This window comes from Acartia tonsa, chromosome 4 (assembly GCF_053477335.1).
Source record: "Acartia tonsa isolate MP-2025a chromosome 4, ASM5347733v1, whole genome shotgun sequence".
Classification (NCBI taxonomy): Eukaryota; Metazoa; Arthropoda; class Copepoda; order Calanoida; family Acartiidae; genus Acartia; species Acartia tonsa.
In genome coordinates this window covers 30,912,850-30,937,633 of record NC_137263.1, presented here as the reverse complement: position 1 = coordinate 30,937,633, position 24,784 = coordinate 30,912,850, and the positions used below count along the sequence as shown (strand labels likewise).

The window sequence follows — 24,784 nt, the reverse complement described above, 5'->3', positions numbered from 1 at the left end:
GTGAATATCCAGGTGTGCTCAGGATAGGAATATTTACACCCAGAGTTTAGATAGTTATCTAAACTAAGTTTGTTGCTTTACCTTAAAGTTCCTGTTGAGCAACGAAACCCTTCTTCTTATTTTTTAAAAATAAATTGAAAATAGGGTAGGTTAGTTTTTTCCCTATGCCTAACCTCTGAATTGGGCCCTAACCTTACGGGGCCTATCTCTGCAGTGTCCTAACCCATCGGGGCTATTCAGTATAAAATTAAATCCAACCCAACCTTACCTAACAAATGAAAAATACCCCCCTTTATTTCAATTTATTTAAAGAATAAACTAAATAAAACCTTGTTGATGGAGCTACCCCTCCCCTAGTAACAGTTAGAGTAAGGAAGGTTGATCAGATTTATCTGTCAAAATCTTTACATAGGCATCTAAATTTTTCACAACCCTATGAGAAATATACACAATGTACATTTTGTAATTATTTGCATTATTATTTTTCTAATAGTGTACAAATTTAAATAATTAAAAATAATAAAATAAAATACCAAAGAACCTGGATGTCTCCTCGTATGTTCACTAAGATCTACTAAACGGCTTAACCAATATTTTATAATTGTCAATGATGTTTATTATTGGTCCATGGCAGTTCTGAGGCTATTTGGCGTTGGGGGTCAACTCACTCAACTTTCAATCTGATTGTTTTTTCCTCTCTTTTTCATAAACCAAAAACAAACTGTGTTCCCTAGATGCTAAGGGAACAGCCACTATTGAAATAAAAAAAATATGTATGTAATATGTAGGGTTGGGCCGGATACTTTTTTGGCCGGATACCGGATATCCGGCTGATTTCAAATGCCGGATATCCGGTAACCGGCCGGATATCCGGCCAACGCCGGATATCCGGCAAATATCCGGTTATCCGGCCAAATTACCGGATATCCGGCCGGATAACCGGCCAAATTACCAGATATTAAAGTAGTAAAAAAAAAATTTCTTCAGAAATCTTATATAAATTTACATAAAGTTAAACTTATTCAGAAAAATGTTCTTCTAGCTTCAATAATAAGAAAATTATAGCCATTTAGGATTTTAAAAAGCAGAGATTGTTGGTGTAAAGTATAAAAAATTATAGAGCCGGATATCCGGCCGGATAGTTTCAATATCCGGTATCCGGCCGGATATTGAAAATGGCCGGATATCCGGCCGGATATCCGGCCACACCGGATATCCGGCCCAACCCTAGTAATATGTATACCTTATTTTCTGTAGATATCTATATTCTTTTATATTCACAAAAAAGTCTAAAATGTATTTGTCCCTATGTCTTAGCTTAAAAAATGTCCTTTTCTAAAATATTTTTTCCTTTTGATATAATTGTATATATGTACATATAAAACTTGTGTTAACCCTTAATCTTGTCTTCTAAGATTCAAAATCTAAATTCCTGAATCTTTTTGTCCAAAAATGCTGGCCTCAGGTTACAAACATACATAGTATTAAATATACACCTCACAGGGTGAGTCACTCAAATTGTCCAAAACTTTAGACTCCATACAATGGCAATTATTGGTGAAAGGTTATTTTTTTCCAAACTAACATTCAATATTAACAACATATAATCAATTGGCTTCGGTTCTAGCCTCCAGGTTGCTAATATTTAACTTGAAACATTGCCAATGATTGCATTGCCAAAATTGGCTGAAAATGTCTGATTAAATTGAATTGCGACTCAATAATTTTTTTTTCGTCAGTAGTATAATCGAATCAGTTTAGATAAAAATATGGATTATTGTTGTTTCTATTCAATATAAGATGATCCAAGACTTTTTTTAAAATTTGAAGTCTAGGAAAATTAACTTTTAGGACCCTGTATATTTTTACAAAGTATATCTGAAGCTTTTTAGGATTCTGTTTTGATGTCTCATCTAAGTTTTTAGGTAAAAAGTTGTTACATTTTTGCAGGGTGTTATTAAAACATCTTAATTTTAGGCTTGTCTTTATTAGAAAAATACATTGTATTAATATTTTCTTTTCGGCTTTTTAAATTAACAAAAAGAAAGAAAAGTAACTTGTACTTTGGTTTAAAAGGATCTCTTTATAAATATGCCCGTCCAACGGTCTATCTGTTCCATATATGATTTGTACATCTTCTGAAATAAATGTACATTTAGGTTCCAGAAGATTAATTTTTAATTTTTTGGGTGTATGCAAATTTATGCAAAACGCATTCATTTACGTAAAATGCTGCAATTATTTAGTTGTAAAAAAGTTGCTATAAATATATTGGCACAGAGCCATCAAATTCCCATCCCCTCCCTCCCTCACAAATACCAAATTAACAAGGATGACAACATCCATATAAAAAACCTGAAAAAAGGGACAAATAAACAGATTAATTATTTCTAACAAAGCCCCGTTGTTTATTTGTTTTAAAATTGCGTTAAATGCATGAAATTTTGTATTTGTATTTACTTCTAGTCGTAATTAATTTCCTAAAATACACGTTCTTACTTTCTGATAATGTCTATAAAGTTGTTACTCTATAGAATATATACTTTTCCAGAAAGCTTCATAAAGGTTTTTATGTTAATAGGACTATTTTAGCATGCTCAAATCTAATATTCAAGTTAATATTTAAGGGCATACTGACAAACATACGTATAAATGGACGAACGGACAGTCAATAACTTAAAGTAGCAAAGCTTCACTTGTAAAAAATGAACAATTTATTTTCTCCGGCCAAAATGTAATGCTCAGTACTCACTCACACATCAGTTATGGTGTCCGCACATTCTTCAAAATTTGAAGCAAAAAAAGCTAATGTTTTTCACATAAAATTTAATTCATTTAAAGACCTGTCCAGTGATGTTATTATTGAAATAATTGTATTTGAATGTTTATTGTTTAATATTCAAAAAAATTCTTCTAACATAATAAAACAACAGGGTTAAAAACTTAAGCTAAAATGACAAAGAACGTTTAAAATAAAATTATAATCAAGTTTTTCAAATAGTTTAAAAAAATATTTGAATTAAAAATTTAAATTAAAGATTTTAAATTTTAGGTGCAAATACATAGTCATTTAAACAAAATATTTTTTTTCAAAATCGCAAAAACACTGAACTTTTTTTTCTGCCTTCTATCAGTTTTGCCCTATGCAATTTCCCAAAAAACTTACTCCCTTTTCTTTAAATAGAATTAAAACTGAAATTTAAAACAAAGATAACTAACATCTTCTATTTTTACCTATTTATTATAACTTTTTTACTGCAAATTTAGTGGAAAAAAGATTTTAAAGAATGTTTTTACTATTGCTTATTTACATATATATCTAGAGTTAAAAATCTATAAAGTTCTAAAAAAATCAAGATTTTTATGGGGCCTGTGTTCAAAATAATGATAAAACAGTAAAGTTTCTACAAATTTAAAATTTTCTGACAATTTCTATACATTTTTTTCTTTGGAGTAAATACAGAATATGCCGGCTTCCCCCTTTCCCTTTTAGTTTTACTCATCTTCGTTACTCTACTAAATCCACAGGTTGGGGGCGAGAGGAAATTTGGGTTTGTTTGTGGAAGGAGAGAATACTATGAGTCTGCCTCCTCCCTCCCCTCACCTCCCTTTTTCTGTCCCCGTTCTCTTCTGTCTAAAATGTCTCCTTGATTGTCCCCATCCCCTGTTACCCCCCTCCTCCCCAACTCTACTATTACACTGAATACAACAGAACTGAGGTCCGTCCGTCCGTTTTTCTTTCCATACAATATTTTTTTAGATTAGTTAGTTACTAACTGTTGCTTTGAACGCACGTGTGCGTAGTGTTTCTATATGTGTGAGAGCACGGATTTATATAAATCATAATTTTGATCAAAATAAATGAAATAAAAACAAACAGGTAAATATTTTTATACTTCTTTTCATGTATTAAATTTTTACTTTATGTTTGGATGTGTTGAACGTTTCTTTTAAAACTTTAAACTTGTTGCTTTTATCTAAACATTTTTTATTTTAGTTCTAACAAAGTTTAAATTTTTTTTATTATTTCAGAATGATGGAAACTTACACCCGAGTGCCTGACATACTGGACCTTAATTTTGACAACGATGCTCATTTCCCTGCCTTCCCCGACATTGATCTACGCGATGAGGACCTCAGCTCTCTGCAGGAGCTTGACATTGAGCACAGCTTCTTCCACCAGGTTGAACAGCTAAAGCCTGAGCTGCCAGCCAACGACACTGCTGCCATAAACCCCAACTCTGCCATAGTTCCTACAGACATCCTACACCAGTGTGATATGGATGAGAGCTGCGATAGCTGCACCAGTTTAGAGGACTGTTTGAGCAATGCAGAATACCTAGCCATGACCTGCAGCCGTGGAGAAAAGAGGCCGTTCACCGCCGACACCGATGATCTCTCAGAGTTAGACAACAGCGATAAGCTGCGGCGGGATTGTATGTGGTCCAGTGGACCTGGTGGAATTCACAAATTTTACCGCCCTGAAGAGACTGCCTCACCGGCGGTTGCCATGGCAGTGACAGCAGTACCTTTCCTCCTTACCGATGATCTTGGTCTAACCCCACCCACATCATATATTCATCAGTACATAGAACAGTTCCAAGAGGTGCTCACAAACTCCTCCGACGACGTGTGCTCCGTTAGCTCCGGTGAGGACTCTGATTGGAGTTCAATTGCTAATGAGAGTGACATGGACCAATGTTTGGAAGTGCCTTCTACACCCCCTGCAACTACAATAACATCACCACCAGCCTTTACTTCACTGTGTCCTATCAACGACCAAGAATCACGCAACCTTTCCTCTGGAGATCATAGTTATTACACAAGTATGAATGAAACAAATTTCCCCACACCTCCCGAGTCATCAGATGATGAGGATGAGGCTACAAAGGAGAAGCTTTGCAGTAAAACAGCGACTGGAGCTGCCATATTTACCGGTGGTCTTGTCAACAATGCCCTTCGCCTTGCACGCAATCAAAATAAACTTAACACAGACAGTCTTAGGCAAGAGATTCAGAGGTTAGCGCAGCAGAGGAGATCACAACCTAAATTTACCATCAAAGTTCAGATGAAAGCAAAAGCCAAGTATGCAAACACACTGAAGCATTTAAAGGGCATTAAGCGAAGTGCTTCTCTAATATCTTCCTCTTCTACCAGCTCGTCAAGTTCCAAGTTATCCATGCTGAGTCCGTCCATAAACCTGGAGAAGCCTCGGGAGGCGAAGGAGCTGCACAACTACATGGAGCGCCAGCGCAGGAACGAGCTTCGAAACGCGTACGAGTTCTTGAAGAAGCATGTTCCCTCAGTGGCCAAGTCTGACCGGGCCTCCAAGCAAATGATCCTGGACAAAGCTATCGAGTACTGCCATACTGTCACCACCAAGGAGGAGGCAATGAACAAGCAGAGACAAGCTCTGTACGAAAAGAAGATTTCCCTTCAGAAACGGATAATGCAACTTCAACGACAAAATTCATTACAGCAATAAAGTCAATAGATATCATATTATATATTTACAAAATAATTATACATTCGTTATATTATTATTGAAAATGTCTTGCAATTGGTCTCATACAATTATTTTCTATATATTATAGTTTTATACCTTTATATTGTGCCTAGTCTTAATTAAATGTATGTAAATAATATTTTATATTCATAAAGTAAAGTAGAGTTTATTAAAAATGTAGTTTACAAGAAAGAAAAAAGACAAATGTACCGATGCCAAATTAAGTTAATCAAATGTACAAAATATCAATTTTATCTCTATTAAAAAAATTGCATTCTTCTAAATCAAATAAATCATTAGATTAGTATTTTTATGTTTTTTTTTAAAAATGTTGTATAGCCTAGATTAGCCAGCTCTATAGCTGTAGTAAATATTGAAATAGTAAAGAAAACAGTAAATTAAAAAGGTTTGGGTCCTTGGAAGCCTTTTCAGTTTGGTCACCTAAGTCCTCTCTAATACCCGAAAATGAACTCTCGCCTTTCCTTATCCTTCCAAGCGTTTAGCATTAAGCCTATTATGGCAATAAATTACGCTTTTTTCTGCTTCCAAATTTTAGGCTTTAAGATAAGAGAATGGTAGGTTGTTTAACAGATAAGGTGGGGGAGGGAGGGTTGCACCTGATTTAATCAATGACATCATTTAAGAAGAGGGAGAGGCAGGCTGGCTTGGACAAAATTATATGCTCTAATCACTTAATTATGGCAGGTTTATACTGTCCAACCTTTCATACAATATTTTATTCTTATTTTTTGTGGATGGGAGAAATCTTTAACTATCGGCAATCTAAACTAACGTATATTATAGAAAAATGTTTTTTTTTTCAATTTGAATGAGTCGAAATATGATGGAAAAAACACTGCCTCAAAAATAATTGTTTGATACGCATTTTTGCCTTTTCAACTTGTTTATTTTTGAATTGTCATGAGAATCAATTTCTGTGGGCATAGCTTGACTTGACGCAACAACAAGTTAAAAACATAACAAAGCCATCCCCTACATATACCCCTCCCTCCCCCATCTTACCGGCCATGGTAAAATTTACAATAAACCAAAAACCCCTATATATCATATACATTAGCAAGTTGTACTTTGAACCCCTGAGTATTTTTCTAAACATATACGTATATTATATATGTATACTACTTAAACTATATGGGACCCTTACTACTAAAACGCTCCTACCCCCTACCAACATAACTATTATCCACCGCCACCCCTAATCACACACACACACTCGCTCATATTCGAGGCGAAAAAATGCCCTAGTTTGCAAAAGTACGTTGAGTTCAACTGTATGGGCCCCCATACCTTCCCCTCCCTCTCTGTCTGCCCCGTGACTACCAACAATTCCAATTCTCCCCACCTCATTCATAAGGATAGAAGAACCAGGACAATTATGCCCATACCAAGCTCATGTATAACAATTCAGCCAATGATTCAGTAGAAAATCAAAATAGGATAGACAATTGTTCAGATAAAATTGTAAGAGGTTTTAAATTCCAACTACACGTTAGGTTGTTATTATTGTTTTAAAATCAAATTATAGGCATTCAATGTTTAAAGTTTTGAAAAATTCGCTAAAAAAACAAGAATGATTGCCTCAACTTCATCGGTCCTAGTAACTTTCGAATAGAAGTTAGTTATGGAGTAGGTTCGCTACTGAAATGGGGGTGGGGGAAAAGGATTTTCTATTTCTACCAAATATGCTTTAAGGAAGATTTTTAGCAAAAGGGATTACTTCCCTTGTTCGTTCACATTATTGTAATGTTAAACTATGCAAAATAGCCCAGTAAAAGAAATTTCTTTTTCTGTTAATCGTTTTTAAATATGGTAAAATATTTTTATATAATTTTTTTTATTGGTGGGTGGGGGTTAATACCTTAAATTTACAATTTTCATTTGATTTAAAGAAATACAATAAAAGATTTAGATATAAAAAGAACAGTGAACTGTAATCATAAGTGCGCAGAAGGGGGGTATACCCCTCTTAATACTAAATAAGGTATGCCTGCATTCCCCCCTTTTTCAACCCTGCAAGGCATTCCTCCCCTTTGCAAAATCCTGTGATCACCACTGACTGGAATAAAGAGTAAAATAAAATTTATAAGTTTATGGAATAAATTCTGAACTCTAGGAGACAATGTTCTGTAACTTGGTTTGGGGACTTTGATTAAACATTGGTTAAAGAAACTTTTAGTTTTTTTTCCAACAAATAATGTAATCTACAGAAGGGCAATTATGTTTATCCAAAAAGGGGTTGTGCATCAAAATTATCACTCATTTATTCCTTAAGATCCCTCTGGAGAAATTTTTATAAATGTTGATTTTATTGGTCTAAAGATTTTTCTTAGATTGACAGTGAGATATTTTCCAAATAAGTTATTTGTGTACTTTTAATTTGATAATCACAATAATATAGTTTGATTGGTCATAGAAGACCAATGCATATTACTTAGAATTTGCTATTCTCTAACTTTCTTTTTCTCTCGGCTAATTTTAAAGATATGCAACTAATCATTTTGTTAAATTTTCCCCTACCATTGAGCATCACTTCCTATAGAATAATGTTGTCATTCTTATTTGGTCATTGGTCTAGTAGAGTACAAAAATCACAAATTTGGAAACTTTAACGCTAACAATCTTTTATTGATTCATGAATATAAATAAATAACAATATTGACTGATAACAATGGTTAGGTTTAGAACAATGGATAATAATATATTTTCTAATGGATGTTATCACTTCATTTCCCCTGTTTGTGTGCTAAAAGGTCAAGAAATTGGTGGTTTAAGCCTAGGAATGAAGGAATAGTTAGAAAACTAAATATAATCAAAGCTATAACTTTATAAACAGAAAGCTTTTCCATACTTAGACCGTATCCGTTTGTCCACTCGACAGTCATGGATTGCTCTTGTTGTAATTTTTACCTGTCTTAATTGTCCTATATTATTCAAACTTTCCATTAGGATTCCTATAACGATGAATTATAGTGTTGAATGCGTACTATTGCCCTGTCGATTTTTAGTAAATATTTTAGCTATACCAATTTTGACATGATAAAATTTTGACGACTGCTTAAATGGGGATTACTAGCATGATCAGCAAAGCTGTATTAAGCGTAGAATCTGTGATAACATACATACAAAGCATCTTATACTTAAAAAAAAATTTATAACAAAGGAATGAAAATTTTTAAAAAAATTTCTCATCCTTTAATACATTTTAAAAAGCGCCCTCACTCTATAAATATTACTTTTCGTCCATTTGTCTGATTAGTGTAGTATATTTTCGACACAAATAACGCTTCCTCGTTATACTATACTGGTTATTCTAAAAAAAGATTCTTATAGCAAAGCGAAATATTTTACAAATGTACTTTAGTTTTACCAATAAACTCATAGAACATAAAAGTCATCAAAAAGTTCTCAATTTTAGAATTGAAAAGTATTTGAAGCATCGAAATATTTATGCCTAGGCTTTTATTAAATGGAACAGGCTGTAGTGTTAATACAACAGTCTACTATGGATTATTAGACTAGAATCCATAGAATGTTTTAACTAGAAAGCAGCGTGTAATGCACAATAAATTACACATTAAACTACCTAACCACACTTCTAAAGTAATCTCTAGATTGTAAACTTAACTCTCTTTTAAGAGGAATATTTGTGACTGTGTATTTAGTATCAAGGAAGAAGGGATAGGACATTGAATGATAAATAAATCTTCTCCTCTAATTCTCATGTGTCCAGTTCTGTCTTTGGTTGCTTATTTTCTCCTGAGAAAGACCAAGGGTTAAATTTTAAGACCATTGTCCTGTCCCTCCCTGATTTAATACAATACCAAGTCTGAGCTCATAAATATTTTGGTAGTTTCTGTTTCCTTTTTAAGTACCCATAGAATATATAAGAAAATCATGCATGCTTTTAATAAGTCACAATTTATATTTGTTGACTTTTACGTGGCTAATGACTTAGTCTCATGCCAATAAGGGCCAAATCCCATAATGAAATGGATGTTCCACCTGCCATATTTATTTCTATTTTGAAAAAAAATAAACTAGTTTTTTTTTCCACGAAGGTGTCCTTCCTGCCTCCACCAACCGCTGAATAGCCTGATGCTGCCAGGACCAATAATAAACTTCCTTAAACATTATAGAACTATATATCAAGCCGTTAACGAGATCTTTTAGGGCTAACATCCGCATACAATTTACTACTTAATAGAAACTTTACCCATTAACAGTAATAGAAAAAAAATTATTTGATAAAGTTGACACTAGAATATGAAATTATTATTTTGTTTTTATTTTATAAAGGTTTTATATTGTTAATGCTGGTGTTAAGTCTTATGAAACTAATCTTTAAAAGTATTGTTTGGTTTGTGTATGTGTATTTATTTATCAGAGATGTAGGGACTAGTAAAAGGGTTAAATTTAAATTAAATGGGATTTGCAAATTTTGTTATAATCTTCTTTGCACCATAAGCAGTGGCGTATACAACCATTCACCAGGGTATGTAAAACCACCATAAGGTGAAGTGAAAAACAGATCTTTACATTTTTAATTTTGAGTTTTTTTATACCTTACTACATCCCTCTACCACACGCCACTGACTATAAGAATTCCACTGCCTTAACCATGCAGGGCTTACCAATCTTTGCTTTATATAAAATGCTTTGCAAAATTATTACAATATAATTATTTTATTTTATATAGAAGAGATGGGACTTGTTTATTTGTGCTTCACTTAAAATTAAGGGGATTTGCAGGAATCTTAAGGGATGCAACAATGATTGTTAAACTCATGTATCCTCTAATTAAAATTACTAGTTGAAAAGTTTAGACGCTATTAGTTTAAGCCAACTAATCAAAAATTAATAAATGTACCTAAAGTTTTTCAGCCATTGAATGAAATATTGTTTACCTGAGCTGGATCTTTAAATCATTTTAGTGATGAGCTAGATTGGGGTGAGCCAACTTTCCACCAATGAAAGCACATCACTTTATGAAATGCCGCGCTGTGATTGGCTGAAATTCGGCGCACCCCGATCTGGCTCACCACTAAAATGATTTTAAGATCCAGCTCTGTATAATTTACAGTCAAATGTCCAATCCACCCCTAAGATTTTTGCTATTCTATCTAAATTTGAATATCTGTTTACCCATGGTGTTTATGCTCCTTAACTCTCTCTGTATCTGACACTGAGCTATGGAATGAGCACTAACTACATAATATAGTTAACAAACAATACAAGAACAGTATTCATCACTGTAGCGATTCACTTTCCTTGAAAATTTATTTCAGTAAAATCTAATTCTAGGTCTTTGACAAAGAAAAAGTAAAGAAATAACGTGCTGATCAATTTTGGTTTTCATAAATAAAATAGGCATTACTGGTATAGCAGCTTTTTCCTAATATAAATACAGTTTTTAATCTTAATTATAAATCAACTTGCCATAAATATTCTAAATTGTACACAGAGAAGCTTAGCTCCTTAAGTAAACATAGCATAGGAGTAGAAGGAGCATTGAAGACACCCCTAACATTTTATTACTCCCTTTCCCACCAACCCTCTATGCAATCCTTTCAAATCTAAAGTAGGTAATGTCACTTTTACGCTATTTGGAAACAATTGACGTAAGAATTGTGTCTCAATTTTCAATTGTTCTCAGTTTTTACAACTGTTAACAAAATAAAAGCTTAGCTAGGCAAGACGGTGGGGGGGGGGGGGGGGGTAGGGGGTTTAGGGTTATAGTTAGCCTATTCAAACATTGTACATTTACAGTCAGGATATTGAAATAATTCCGGTGAAAGAAAGCGGACGGAGCTGTTTATAAAAATGCTTATAAAAAATGACGTCGTATAATACAAATGACCATTCCAATACACAGACTAAATTACCAATGGCAGTCCAGTATGCATTTTAATTGACCAATGGTTGTTTTTATATACTTTATTTGTTTAAAGACTATGGGAAAAGAAAATCTATAGTTTATTGTCATATCCCTTAGAACTTGATATTAGAAATAAATACTACTAGTTTCTAAACCGTTCATTTTAGAAGAAATAAGCAGCTTCTAAGTAAAGCATAACACATCTAGGATTATAATTATTTTTAAAATTTAAAGTAATAAACTGTCCTTAATTATTAATTGTAACAATTACCTTTGCAAAAAAGAAGAGCAAACTTCTTTAATTGTATTTTCAAAAGGAAGGCATTTTCTTCAAAAGACTCGTCTATATTTATCAAGCAAAGATCTATTGATTCTATTTTATTACTTCACATAGATTAGCCACTCTAATAGACTGAAGTCAATTAAGTAGCCTCACTAAAATAGGGAAGAGTTTCTGTAGATGTCAATGCTCATTAGACAAAAATCTACACCACATAAACTTTGCTTTTCAATACTTTACCCTAACCAGAGTTGTATTTTTATTTTCTATACATTTCTAGATATTTCAAATATTTGGTATCCAAAAGACAAATACAAATAAAAAAATACAACGCTCATAACAAATATTAATATGCGAAAGGTTTGAAATGCCAGTGAGTTTGAGTTTTATTTAATTATAGTGTATAAATATCTAGGCAAGCTCAGTATTGGTTCTTTGGCAGGTTTGTGGCTATTTTGTAGCGCAGCCTTTATTCATTATTAAAAGTAACATTGCATTAACGTATTTTTAGTTTCTTTAACAACATAGCTAAGAACACAAAATTGTTACATATTAATGATATAAATATAATGAAAATGACTTGGGTATAAGATTGTCAGCCATTGTTGATTTATTTACAAACCTATTGCAAGAGTAGCTGCGCTCCGAAAAAGAAACTATAAGTGAAATAGAATAGTACCTACTGAAGTTGTTATTTTAACCTAAAATATTACAGGATGGGAGTGGATAATGACAGATAAATTAATTTACACCTTAATTTTTCCATCCAATATTATCAATCTAAATAAGGTAATATTTTGGAGAGTTTTTTTTATCGTCCATTGTCCAATCCCTGCATCCCCCAAAATAAGCTGAACATACACAACATGATCTACTAAATGAAATGTTCAAACATGTAGAAAAGGTATGTTTCATAAAGAATTTCTTATAAAATTTAAAATTCATAGTTAAAAATGTACCAACAAGGATGACAACATCCACATTAGCGAAGCACTGAAACGGTAGGACAAACGGACATTAACACTTATGTAGTGTCAGAACTGAATAATCAGAATATAAATGTATAAGAGTCAAAGCAAAATTGTAAGTAAATTTGTTGAAAAACTGCTTGATACAGGATAATATTTATGGACTTACTTACATTTTTAGGACTTGATTATAGAGTCGCTTCGCTTGTAACATTATACTTTGTCTCAGGAATCAACATACCAAAAATCAGATCAATCGGATGATTTTAGCACATAAAAATTTGTTGTTAAAAAAGTAAAAGAATCAACATGTTTAAAATGGACGTACGGACATTCTTGTAATGATTATAGAGTTGCTACGCTTTCTAAATCGTACCTAACTACTAAAGGATTCACCATGCAAAGTTTGAAATCGATAGGATAATTCTAACATGCCTAAATTAATGAAAAAAGCTATCCGTTTGTGACGGACGGACGGACCGACCCTAATTATAGAAAAGCTTCGCTTCTAAAAATCGATGGCGGGAAGAGGTTTTTGCCTTGTCAAGGGAGATATGGAGGGATGTAAGTGAAAGGTCCCCAAACGGTGCATATTAACAATTTGAAATAAAAACATCCTAAATTGTTTACTTAACATGTAAGTGTATTATAATGGCTAGAATTTTGATGCAAAATCTAAAGACATAGTTAAAATGGTTCCCCATTGGTTCAGATTTAAACGCCTGAATAGAAAGACATATTTTTTTGGTTAAAAAAACGTAAATTTAATATATTCAGGGAGGTCGATCGGGCATTTGGCATATGGAATAGACATATGCAATTTTTGGTTAGACTTCTAGATATTGTCAAAAATTAAATGTGTTGTTACCTTTTATTTTGCAGGTTTTCTGTCTGATTTGATGATCTTCGCTTTTTAAAGATGTTATCATCCTTGTTGAATTGATGAGTGAGAAAGCATGCATTATTTGTTAAGAAAATCTTATCTATTCTAAGCTTCATGGAACAAGCTCAGCGTTAAAGAAATAGAAAAAAAAACGAAAACTATTCTGGTATATAATTTAGTTAATTCTGAAATAGGTATTTAGTTTAAATTTTAAATATGTACAAAACATATTAAGCCGGCAATTATACTATATGTGCGTTAGTATGGTTCGAAACATATTACCTTAGATATTGTATAATACAAACTGTGTATATTCTGAAACAAGACACGCCTTGTATTGTGAGACAGTGCACTATCCAAATATAGACGAAAATATTTATTTTGAGACAGTCTAAGACACAAAATATATAGACAAACATTGTATTTTGGGACAGTCTAAAATACGCAATAAAAATGTATAGGAGAAAACAAGACAAACTTCATATTTTGGAACAGTCTAGAACAATCAATAAATATGAATAGGAGAAAACAAGACAAACCTAGTATTTTGGGACAGTCTAAAACACACAATATACATAGGCGGAAACAAGACAAACGATCCGATTAGAGAAACTCTTAATTTTGTATTCACTAGTTTGCGTCAAGTCGACACTTTTCTGCAATTTTCTACTCGCCTGCCCTTTTATTTAATCTAATTGTTTGACAGTTTTCTAATTTAACCAATTTCTCTGCATTGCTTAACAGTTGACTCAAGGGCACACATTACACATTGAAAAGATTATTTTAATGGTATAATCTGGCGCGTGCACAGGATTTGAAAGGGTACACCATTTTGAGGATTTATTTTTATCATATATATCATATACACAAGATATTATGGATAGGTTGGCAATCATCCTATTACATAAAGTAGTAAGCTATTTTTAGTCTACACCGAATTGAACTGATATGGTTCTCCTTTACAGTCAACCTTCTAAAAGACCAAGGGAAGGTTTTTAATTATTTTTTTCCCCTTTCCTTTCTTGAAATAAAATTGAAATTGAATGGTCGACTTCCCCCACACACAATTACCTAAAGTGTCCCTAGAGGTCTCTCGGGGCATTGCAGCTAGTATTTCAACAATTGTTATCATTTTGAGTAAGTTTTAGGCTAGTTTTCAAGAATATTGACCTTTAAGGAGGTTTATTTAATCCTTCTACTAAAAGATCTAAGCGCTAGTACCTCAGACACTAGTAAATAAAACAGAAATAATCAATTAAAATAAAACAAGTTTTATGTCTCTAAAAAAACTGTTTAAAAAAATTTAATTAATTGCTGCTAAATGCTTTTAAAATAGTCCAAGCTAAAACTTTAAAAAAACCTATGATACTGAAAAAAGTTACAACTTAGTACAATAAGGTAATTTGACTGCTTAAGGTTTATATTGCATTTTCTTAGTATAAATGCCAGGAAATCCGATTCAACAGAAAATAAACTGTGATAAATTTAGTTTATGAAAGTTAGCATAAGTGCTTGTCTGATTTGTGATGTAGGATAATGAAGAAATGTATAACGATAACACGGGGGTCAAAAATGCCACCTGCTTAGACACTTTTTATTATATTCCAGTTTGGGCACTGCAAGGAGTTGTTTCCAAAAGGTGTAAATCACATTTAAGACTTCATATAATGTAAACACCTCTTCTTAAAAATACATTTGGTTGTTAGTCTAGGAATGATTAAATCATCCTATTTAAAACCAGTCCTAGCTTTGACACAAAAAATTGATACCTTCATCTTCAGAATTTTACATTTTGAGCAATAAAAGAAATATGAAAATTAACTTTATTGTGTGTGCAAACTATGGTAAGGAGGCGGAGGGGACATTGGACTCTTTATCAACTTAGTCCCCAAAGATTCATAATAACGTTTTTTATTAGTTGGCTTAACAACTTTTGGGACTTTTATTGAATTTTGATTGGTTGGTTCTTTAGAGTGTTCAAAGTTTCAATCACATATGGTAACCTACAAAAGAGGTAATTTTGTCTTGTCCCTTTAAATCCAGTGCAAACTGCACTGTTTTTTTTTAAATCAGGCTTAAAAGGCATTAAATATAAAGAAATTAAATTTTAGCTTTTGTTTTTTTCTGTGCTAATATTTTAACTTTAATGATCTAATCCTTGGGATAACTAGCATACAAATCTTTATTCTGCCTTTTTTTCTAAGACATAAGAGAGTGGGAAGGGTTGGTGGGGAGGGGGAGCACCCAATATCACACTTGGGGGTATAGTATTAGGGCTGGAGGTTAGGTTAGAGTGGCCTAAAGTATGAAGGGAAACATTATTTTTCAGGAAGAAATGGATAAAAATAAATATATATTTCTACACCCTAATCTTACGCCACATTAAATATCTTCAAATTAAAAATTGTGTAAAGTATAATCTATCGTCAATTAATGAATCCCTAAATCCCTGTATTTTTTTTACAATAGTGTCTCTTTGCTAGGGAGGGTGAGGTGGGGTTTAAACAATGTTAGGATTTTTATGAGGTGTAATTTATAAGGAGATGTTGAGATAATCACTTATAAGGAAAGTACGTCTTGTTATTAGCACAGCTACTCTATAGCTAAAAACCAAAATGTAACAAACATACTTTTAAACAGGGACATATAAGAACGTTTCAAGGGGAGGGGGGGTATTCACCTTCCCCCCATGAGAATATTTGAGTTGATCTGCTTTTTTTAGCACTAACTAAAAATTTCCTAACAAATCTCTGGTAACGTGCCATCTAATGATTGTTTCCAATACATTATATGTTAATTTTCTTTAGCTTATATCTGTTTCGGTTCTCCTGCATAGGGTTGTCCTTGTTGTCATCTATATTGAAGTATTCATTCAAAAATCGTTGACAATTTTTTAGACAAATTTATTGGAAGGTCGGGCATTTTAAACAATTTAGGTAACTTTTATAACTCAATAAAATAAATCAATGTACTTTCATATAAAATGGCAGTTTAAACTGATTAAGCTGATCAATAAAAACTATTTGCAAAGCTCTAAAAATAAAACCATATTAGAGATTTTTTTTTTAGCCTTTGTTTGATTTCAATTACAGAGAAATAATAAGAATAAAAGGGTATTATTTTTATTTGAAGAAATCAAACCATCAAAAAAAAAGAATAATGCTAAAAATATTTTAAAATGGATAAAATTGTATACCTAACGGCCTCTTAATGAAATTAAGTTCATGAAAGTACCTCTTTGTTCAAATATTAGAGGTCAAACATGTTGTGCAGCAATAACGTTCTCAGGCCAACTAGGTGTTTGTCTCCAGCTTCATCCTAGCCACTCAGAACACCTTCGGCGTTAGAAACCTGATTATATAATTATTTTACATATTATCTGTTTAATCTAGTATTTTTGTCAATTTAAAAAAAAGCTAAAACCTGGGATTAGGGTATAAATTAAAATATTAAAATTGTATTCTTGGGTTACTTGAAAATGAAGGACATAATTTATAAAAATTATACTCCTTACTAGTTAATCTTGCTCTAAATTTAATGTTTAACTCGTGTGTTAATGAATATTGAAATATTATGGGGAAAGCTATCTTTTATTAACCTATCTCTAACTACCTGACCTAGTCTAGAAGAAAACAATTAATATTGTGTTTAGTGCAAAAGCATTTTTTTGTCCTAATGAGTCAAAGTACTTTGTTAATATTGGCAGAAGGCCCAAGGAGAAATAAAATATTCGGCCTACAGTCATTAACATACACTTGCATGACATCAAAAGAATAGTTTGGACATTAGAGGATTTTTGTGTGTGACACTGCTTGATGAAAAGACTGGAAGAACCATCTAAGTGTTTGTCTATGTTGTGTCTGGGTCAATTAAAAAGAAATACTAATTAAAGTCTATTTAGAGAGAAAGGAGGGAGGGGGTGGGGAGGGGGATGTATATGAAGTCGAGGTCAATTAATGAAAAGGAAAAAAGGTAGACAGGTATTAATTTATTACGTAAACTTTTTCATCACATTAAACTAATATCCCTAAAGACTAGGCTAAAAATCAGACACAGTGACAGAGGAACATTGATTTTTATAAATTAGCAATGCTTTTCAGCTTTAGATATTCTATAACAGTAGGAATAACAAATTCAATTATCTTTTTAATTGTAGATAAAATAATTTAGAATTCATTTTACCTTTGAAATATAGTTACAGAAATTACGATTGGGACATGAAAACTAATCATCATGGAAATCATTAATTTAAATATAAATCGACTGATTGTTAGATATAATCTCCTAGAAACAAGCAACCCTGCGGGCTTCTGTTTTCCAATTAACCTAACCTTAATGTTACCAATGAAAAATGCGTATGTACATGAAATGTTGTTAATTTAGATAAGTTTAATTTTATTGGATAAGAATCTTTAGTTAGCTTTTAGGCATAAAAGAAAACTTATTAATATTGTTAATTCTGATTCATTAAAACTAGTTTTTTTTTATAAAAACAATAAAAAAGCATGAATGTAAATAGTAAAAATACTTGAAGGTACAACTATTTTCTTAAGCTTTTAGTTTACCCCCTTACATAACAAAGTTCAGCATAAAACATTAATTCCTTAAGTTTTTCGCAGTTTAAAAGAATTGCCAAGAATGTACATGTTATCCAGCCTCCTTCCCCCCCTTCAGGCTCAAGGGGATTGTAATTAATGAGGTTTATAAAAGATACCCAATATAGACTGAAGGAAGGTATGTGAAGCCCACATTTTGTCATTAGGGGAGAATATTTAAAGTATTTGTTAAGATAGGGTAAAACTAAAAGTATGCATGTAGCAAAAAACTTGATTTGATTTCGAGCTCAAGACAAATGGGAATTCAACCCCCCTTCCACATTACCTACATTCTGTCTATATTTTATAACAGCCCCTGCTGATATCTATCTATCGAAAGGATGTAGAATACCTGGATAATGTGGCAGAGAAATATTTGTCGTCAATTTAGGTTGCTAATATAATTCTCAGATATTGGTCAATACGTTTCTCCATGGTCAGGGGAGAAGATTAATTAAAGTCATAAGGGGAGATGGAGAATATTGTTATATAAGCCAGCTAGGAGAAACATTTTATCAGGGTGTGCGAGAATCTCTCACAATATCCACGTATTCTATATCCATTATCTATTGAAATGTCTACAACCCTTTATTTTCTTATGTCACCAGAGATTGACATTAAAATTGTTTCAGTCAATGAAAAGAAAAAAAAGATAAACATTATCGTCACAGCAAAGCTACTATACAAGATACTAATGTATTTTCTCTGTGTCCCACTGTAGACTTATCAAACATAAACATACACACTTAGGAATGATTTAACAGAGGAAAAACAACTTTGTCCTCCAATTTAAAATAGATTTATAACAATTACTGTATGGTAAGAAAACAATAAAATTTGTCTTAATGATTTTGCTGTTGGTGAAAAGGATGAATGAGCCACTTTTAGATTGATATTTATACATCTTTAATGATCTTATATCTACAAAATGTGTTAACTATTGGTGTAATGCTAGGAAAAAAAGCTTCGTATTGGTCGAAAAACAAATTAAAAGTTTTTAATGCAGTTTTTTTTAAAAGAGACTAAAACATTGAAACAAAGATCCAAGTACAAAGTTAGAAGTCAAGAACCGAATAATCTGTTGATGCATATTTGAATCAAAAATGTCCCCAAAATTTTAATGAATGTTCTTTTCAAAGTACCCAGATTTAATGACAAAAATACTGAGAAGGTTTTGAGTACAACAGAATTCATTCCTGTTGAACTTGGTGGCGTAGATTTACGTTCTTTACGGCATTTAATCAAGACGAATTAAGGGATAATTTACCACATATTTACATTAACTTCATATCCAATAATAAGCATTACTATTTAGTAAAACAGTTATGTCATCTTTTATGCATTATATCTTATTATTATTGTTTTATGTTGATATTAGCGGTAACGCTAGAGGCCTCTCGGGGGAGGGGGGAGGGACTTTCCTTCTTTTTTAAAATGATTTTTGTTGAAAGGGTCTTTTTTTAAGGGTGATTTCTCTTTGGTGGGTGGTGGTACCCTCCCCCAAAATAGATATAAACCTTCCCAGGACCTATAAAATTGTAAAGAAGAACCATATCGGTTTACCGGTTAGCAAGATCATTCAGTATTCACAGACAGACATCATGTTACTTTAACATAAGAGTAAGAACATTACAATAGATTAACAGTGTCACTGTATATGCATCATAGACTTTGCTAATGTCATTAGGATTTCACGTTATCAAGACTCATGTCCTATTCCTCATGTTTTGCAAAACAAAAAGGACAAATTTTAAATTCGCATAAAACTGCGAAAATAAAATATTCTTTTTCTAATTTTAATCTTTTCAAAAAGTGTTCAGTCGCCAGATTAGGCAAAAGTTTCTGCCAGTTTCGTGCACAGAGTTTTGCCAAAAATCTTTCAACAGCTGAAACTGACGAAATTCTTTTAACTACTTTGTCAATCAAAATATGCTCTAAAGAAAGGCCTTATCTTGAATTTTAGACTTCTAAGTAGTCTAAAAATTATCTTAAACTTTGACTTTCGAAAATAAAATAGAATTTTTTAAAACACAAAAAAATGCTGTATTGCTTTATAACTTTTAAACGTATCATTCATTTTAAAATTTCTTTGTTAAACTTAACATTAAATAATTCTTGAATATACTTTTGTGCTAGATTATATAGAATTAAAACACGTTTTAGAGACTTTGTGTAATAAAATCAAACTCATTTTTATTTAATATTCTTGAATTGAATTGAGATGCGCAACTGAATTTGGTTGTTATATTAAAGCCAGCCACCACTCTTATTTTGAAATAAAGGAAAACATGGAAGGAATAAGCATTATAACCCTTTGCCTTACACCTAACCTGACCTGAAGTAATGTTTTACGATAATTTATTTCGAGGTAAACATAAAACAACTGGGAACTATGAATTTTTTTTTTACATTTATAATAGACACAAACAAAAAAACAAATTAACTATTCTCCCATATTATCCAATAATTTAAAAATAATGGGGGGGGGGGGGGGGGGTTCTGTACTTAACAAGTTACTTTAAGGGGGACCATAAGCAAACTGGTGGCTAAGTACTATTAGCATAAATTGCAGCTTGCTCTGTCGACACTGCGGGGCTCTCTTAATAAATCAAAAAGAACAATTCTGTCCATAAGTATCAAAACAAAAGTAAAATTAACTATTCCCTAGAAAATAATACGGTATAACATAAAAAGTGGCAGAAAACCCAAATCAACACATTTATGAGAATCTACACATAAAATATCTGATGTCTATCCTACTTAGCGATATCCCATTCAAGTATTGGCCAGAAATTTCGTTTACAAACAAAAGTAGTTATTTTGTACAAAAGAATCTAAAAGAGAACTATCTAAAACGCATTGACCCCAATAAATTGATTAGCAGACCAACTTTTTTAGCCTTACTACATTTTAGTTTTCTGTTTATAGCAATTGAGAAGACTTAGAATGCGCAAAAACATTTGATTAAAAATGCCATTTAGTAGAGAGTTCTAAAAATATTCTAATTATTTGCAGCAAGGAATAGGTTATTAGGTAAAGCACGTGTAGAAAAACGGTTATGTCGCTAATTTTTTGCCCGCTATGAAAAGACTTTTATTATTTATTTTATTATGTAAAAATGTGTCATAAATTGTAAAAATAAGATAGAGAATGCATTAATTAAATCATTTAATCGAAATTGTGATCAAGGGAAGATTTTAATGTTTTCTCTAGTAAAAATATTCCCATTTATTATCAAAAATAAGTCTAAAAAATAGAATATTTAGAATTTAATAATTAAACAGTAGTAATTAGAATAATTGTAGATATTCTGATATCCAACACTTGTCTATACTATTACTGTATAGCAATACAATATAAATTTAAGAATTCTTTATTTTTCACTATTTCCCCCACCAATAATTTCCCCAAGATAAATTCTTTTGAGCGATTTTGGGCAATATCTTTTAGACAAAACTTGTACTTTATAGTCTTGACTTGAGACACTTTTGAGAGGGGGACAATTTTGTATTACTATGTATTGGCAGTTTTCTAATTAAAAGGTCTACAAAAATGTGAAAGTACGCCCACGGTTAAATATCAAAATAGTTTTTACATTCTTAAAAAGCTTTGCTTAATTCCTAAAATTAAATTCTTTTATTTTATTTAAATTTGCAAATACATACACTTTATATTTGTGTATACTAGACGCTTCGCCCCTGACCTATTACGGAGAGCAAGTAATGAAAATATAAATCAACTTAAAACCACCCCAAAACATTAATAAAGATTTACTTAAAAGTACAACCAATTTAAACCTGCAGTTTTAAAGATCTTTAGCTTGAGACAAAAAAAAAACCTTTCTTATATAAAATATATTTTAAAAGTACATTCCATTGCAAAAAACGCGATCTTTGGTTTGTTTAAATGTCCATTTATTTAGCATTTTTCAAGAATGTCAAGCGTGGGAAAATTTTTAGAATGTGGGAACCATTTATTTTGATTTAAATGGTACATATGATTTTCATTTAAATTCATTTTTGGGACCCGTGAGAAAATTTTTTTAACGTGAGAACCATTTAATTTTCATTGAATTTCATTTTTTGGAAGTGTGGGAAAAAACGGGAGAAAAAATATGTTTTAGTATAAAGAAATGTTCTATCAGTTTCAAACCTTTTTCATTTGATAGATCATACTGACTTTGGAAAAACTGTCAGACCGATTTTTGAAATTCAATCTGTGAAAAAAGATATTGAAGTTTTAATTTTTTGTTTTAAAAATATTATTTTACATGTATTGACGCCATCTTGGATTATGATAATTTTTTTTTGTTAGAAGATTTTTTTTCTAAAATATTTTTAAAAAATTAACTTTTTACAATAAAAAAATCTTTGAACTTAAATTGACCAATAATTCAAAGATTTTTTCTCTTTGATTTGGAAGATTTTTTTATGATTTTTATTTTTAATGTCAAATAAAAACACAACAGTGAAAAAAATGAAAATTAAATGAAAAAACGTTTTATGATTTTATTCAAGAAATTATTTGCTAACATCACCTTTTTGTTGCAATAGAATGTTATTTAAGCAAACAAAATTTAGCATAAATGGATATTTAAATATCCATTTATGCTAAATTTTGTTTGCTTAAATAACTCATTTCAAATATAAACATTTTTTTATTGGGTAAAAACCCAAAAGACATAAAAGTGAAGGATTTGAAAAAAATATGCAAACAATTGCATTTATTGTGTGAGTGTGATTTTGTGTGTGAGTTGTATGTGTGTGTGTGTGTGTGTGTGTAAGGTATGCACTTGTAGTAGGCTTCATTGTCAGATAAACAGATGAGCAATTTTTTTTTGCAAAATTGCCGAAAAATCCTGGCCCGAAAAAAAGGTGACGCCTCTGTCTGTCACTAGAAGAAAAGGCGTATTATGAAAAATTATGTAAACTAAATAATTAATAATAATTTATAAATTAAAATTTTATTTAGATAAACTCTTAAAGACAGCATTATTGTTTGAATTTTTTAGAAAAATCTAAAATTTTGATTTTTAATAAAATTATTTAGGTGAAAAAATGGGAATATAAAGCGATTCTCATAATGAATTTAACATTTTAAAGATTTTTAAAAGTTCTCTGCAACAAATGTTAAACAAAAACAACAAAAATCGCTGACTCCTCAAATTGATTTCTTGATTTTTCGGCCTCAAAACGTGAAACTGAAAAAAATACAATTTTATAACATTTTTTGCAAGTTTAAAATATTGTTTTAATATTTTGTAATAGTTATTTAGGTCTTATTTTTATGATTTATATAATTTTAGTTATCTATCTAATATGAGTTATATAAATTTTAAATGATTGGCTGCGGATTGGTCCATTACCATTTTTTTTACTTATCTTTGGGGAACAGATGATTTAATCTGCCACTGACCTAACCTTGTTGACACGACTAAACATCCGTAAAATTATAAGACTCTTAAAATATTCTTAAACTTAAAAAAATTGTGGGTGTGACTTTTTACATAATTACAATTGGTTCAAAGTAAAAAACGACAGAAAACAAATTATAAAAGTTTTAAATAATTATTGATTTAAAAACCGTTTGTAAGAAATTATAAAGTAAATGATTTTAATTTCGATTAGGTAATATGTAATATTTATGTCTAAAAGGTAAAAAAAACTGCTTAATGTTTAGTATGAAAATGAAATGTAAAGATATTTCAGGAATTGAAAGAAAGTATTTGAGCTATTCCGACTTGGTCCTTATTAAGAGAAATTATAATCTAATTGCTTCCTAGTCTATCAAAGATGTACTAATAGATATATGCATCATAGATATACAATACAAAATACATGGATGGCAGAGAGCAAATTTATGAATTTTCATAAATTGCAAGGTAAATATGCTTGATAGTGAACATCATCTGACCTCACGATAGCTTATTTAGATCTTAGTATTTTTATTGCTGTAACGTTGACAAGCCCTGCTAACAATATACATATTCTATGAAACTTATTTTATTATTGCAATTCAATTAAAATATCACATTTAAATTTTGCGTCAGTTTATTAAAACACAACAAAAAACACAAAAATCTTTAATATTTCAAATCATTGGCCTATTTTCTTATTTTAGCATCTATTTTAGTATATCTATTGGTGTAACTGAGGCTGACATACATGAGTGTTATGTAAATTTCAAATTATATGTAATATGTGCGTGTAAGTTGACAAGTTTTTTATGTGCCCGGCGTAAACAAGAATAACATACTTTCGATGTTTTCCAAATTGTTGGTAGTTTGTTGATGTGGCATTTATGTTTCTTATTTAAAGTTTAAATGTTGTCAAATGCCTTGTTTAGATCAAAAATACACTAGAATTGATCATCTTTGATCACAGTGAATAATCCGCGTAAAGGCTAACTTTAAATCAGTAAATATCTTATTCATTGAAATCTAATTCTAGTAAAATGAAATTTTTTTTCCTAACGGCCAGAAACAGGATATGGAACGATCATATTAACGAGTAACTTATTTATTAAAATTTACTCATGCATCAGCTATTTGCTTTATGCGTACTTTTCAGGTACAATTCCTAAATTTTTTGTTGGGTCAAGTGAATATTTTAAAATTTTTTTTGTAGTATACTATACCTAAATTAGGCCTGTTCGTT

The 24,784-nt window shown here is 31.2% G+C and overlaps 1 protein-coding gene across 1 annotated transcript; it reads left to right on the top strand.

Moving 5' to 3' along the window:
* Nucleotides 1–3,750: 3,750 nt before the first annotated feature.
* On the top strand, nucleotides 3,751–5,813 carry LOC145316761 (uncharacterized). The gene is made up of 2 exons (XM_080157486.1): nucleotides 3,751–3,880; nucleotides 4,033–5,813. Exon 2 carries the CDS (start codon nucleotides 4,034–4,036, stop codon nucleotides 5,483–5,485), a length of 1,452 nt encoding a protein of 483 aa, XP_080013612.1. The 5' UTR covers nucleotides 3,751–3,880; nucleotide 4,033; the 3' UTR covers nucleotides 5,486–5,813.
* The last annotated feature ends 18,971 nt before the right edge of the window (nucleotides 5,814–24,784 follow it).

Excerpts from the sequence above, each read along its gene's own strand:
- LOC145316761 (XM_080157486.1), top strand. The coding sequence starts at position 4,034 with ATGATGGAAACTTACACCCGAGTGCCTGACATACTGGACCTTAATTTT.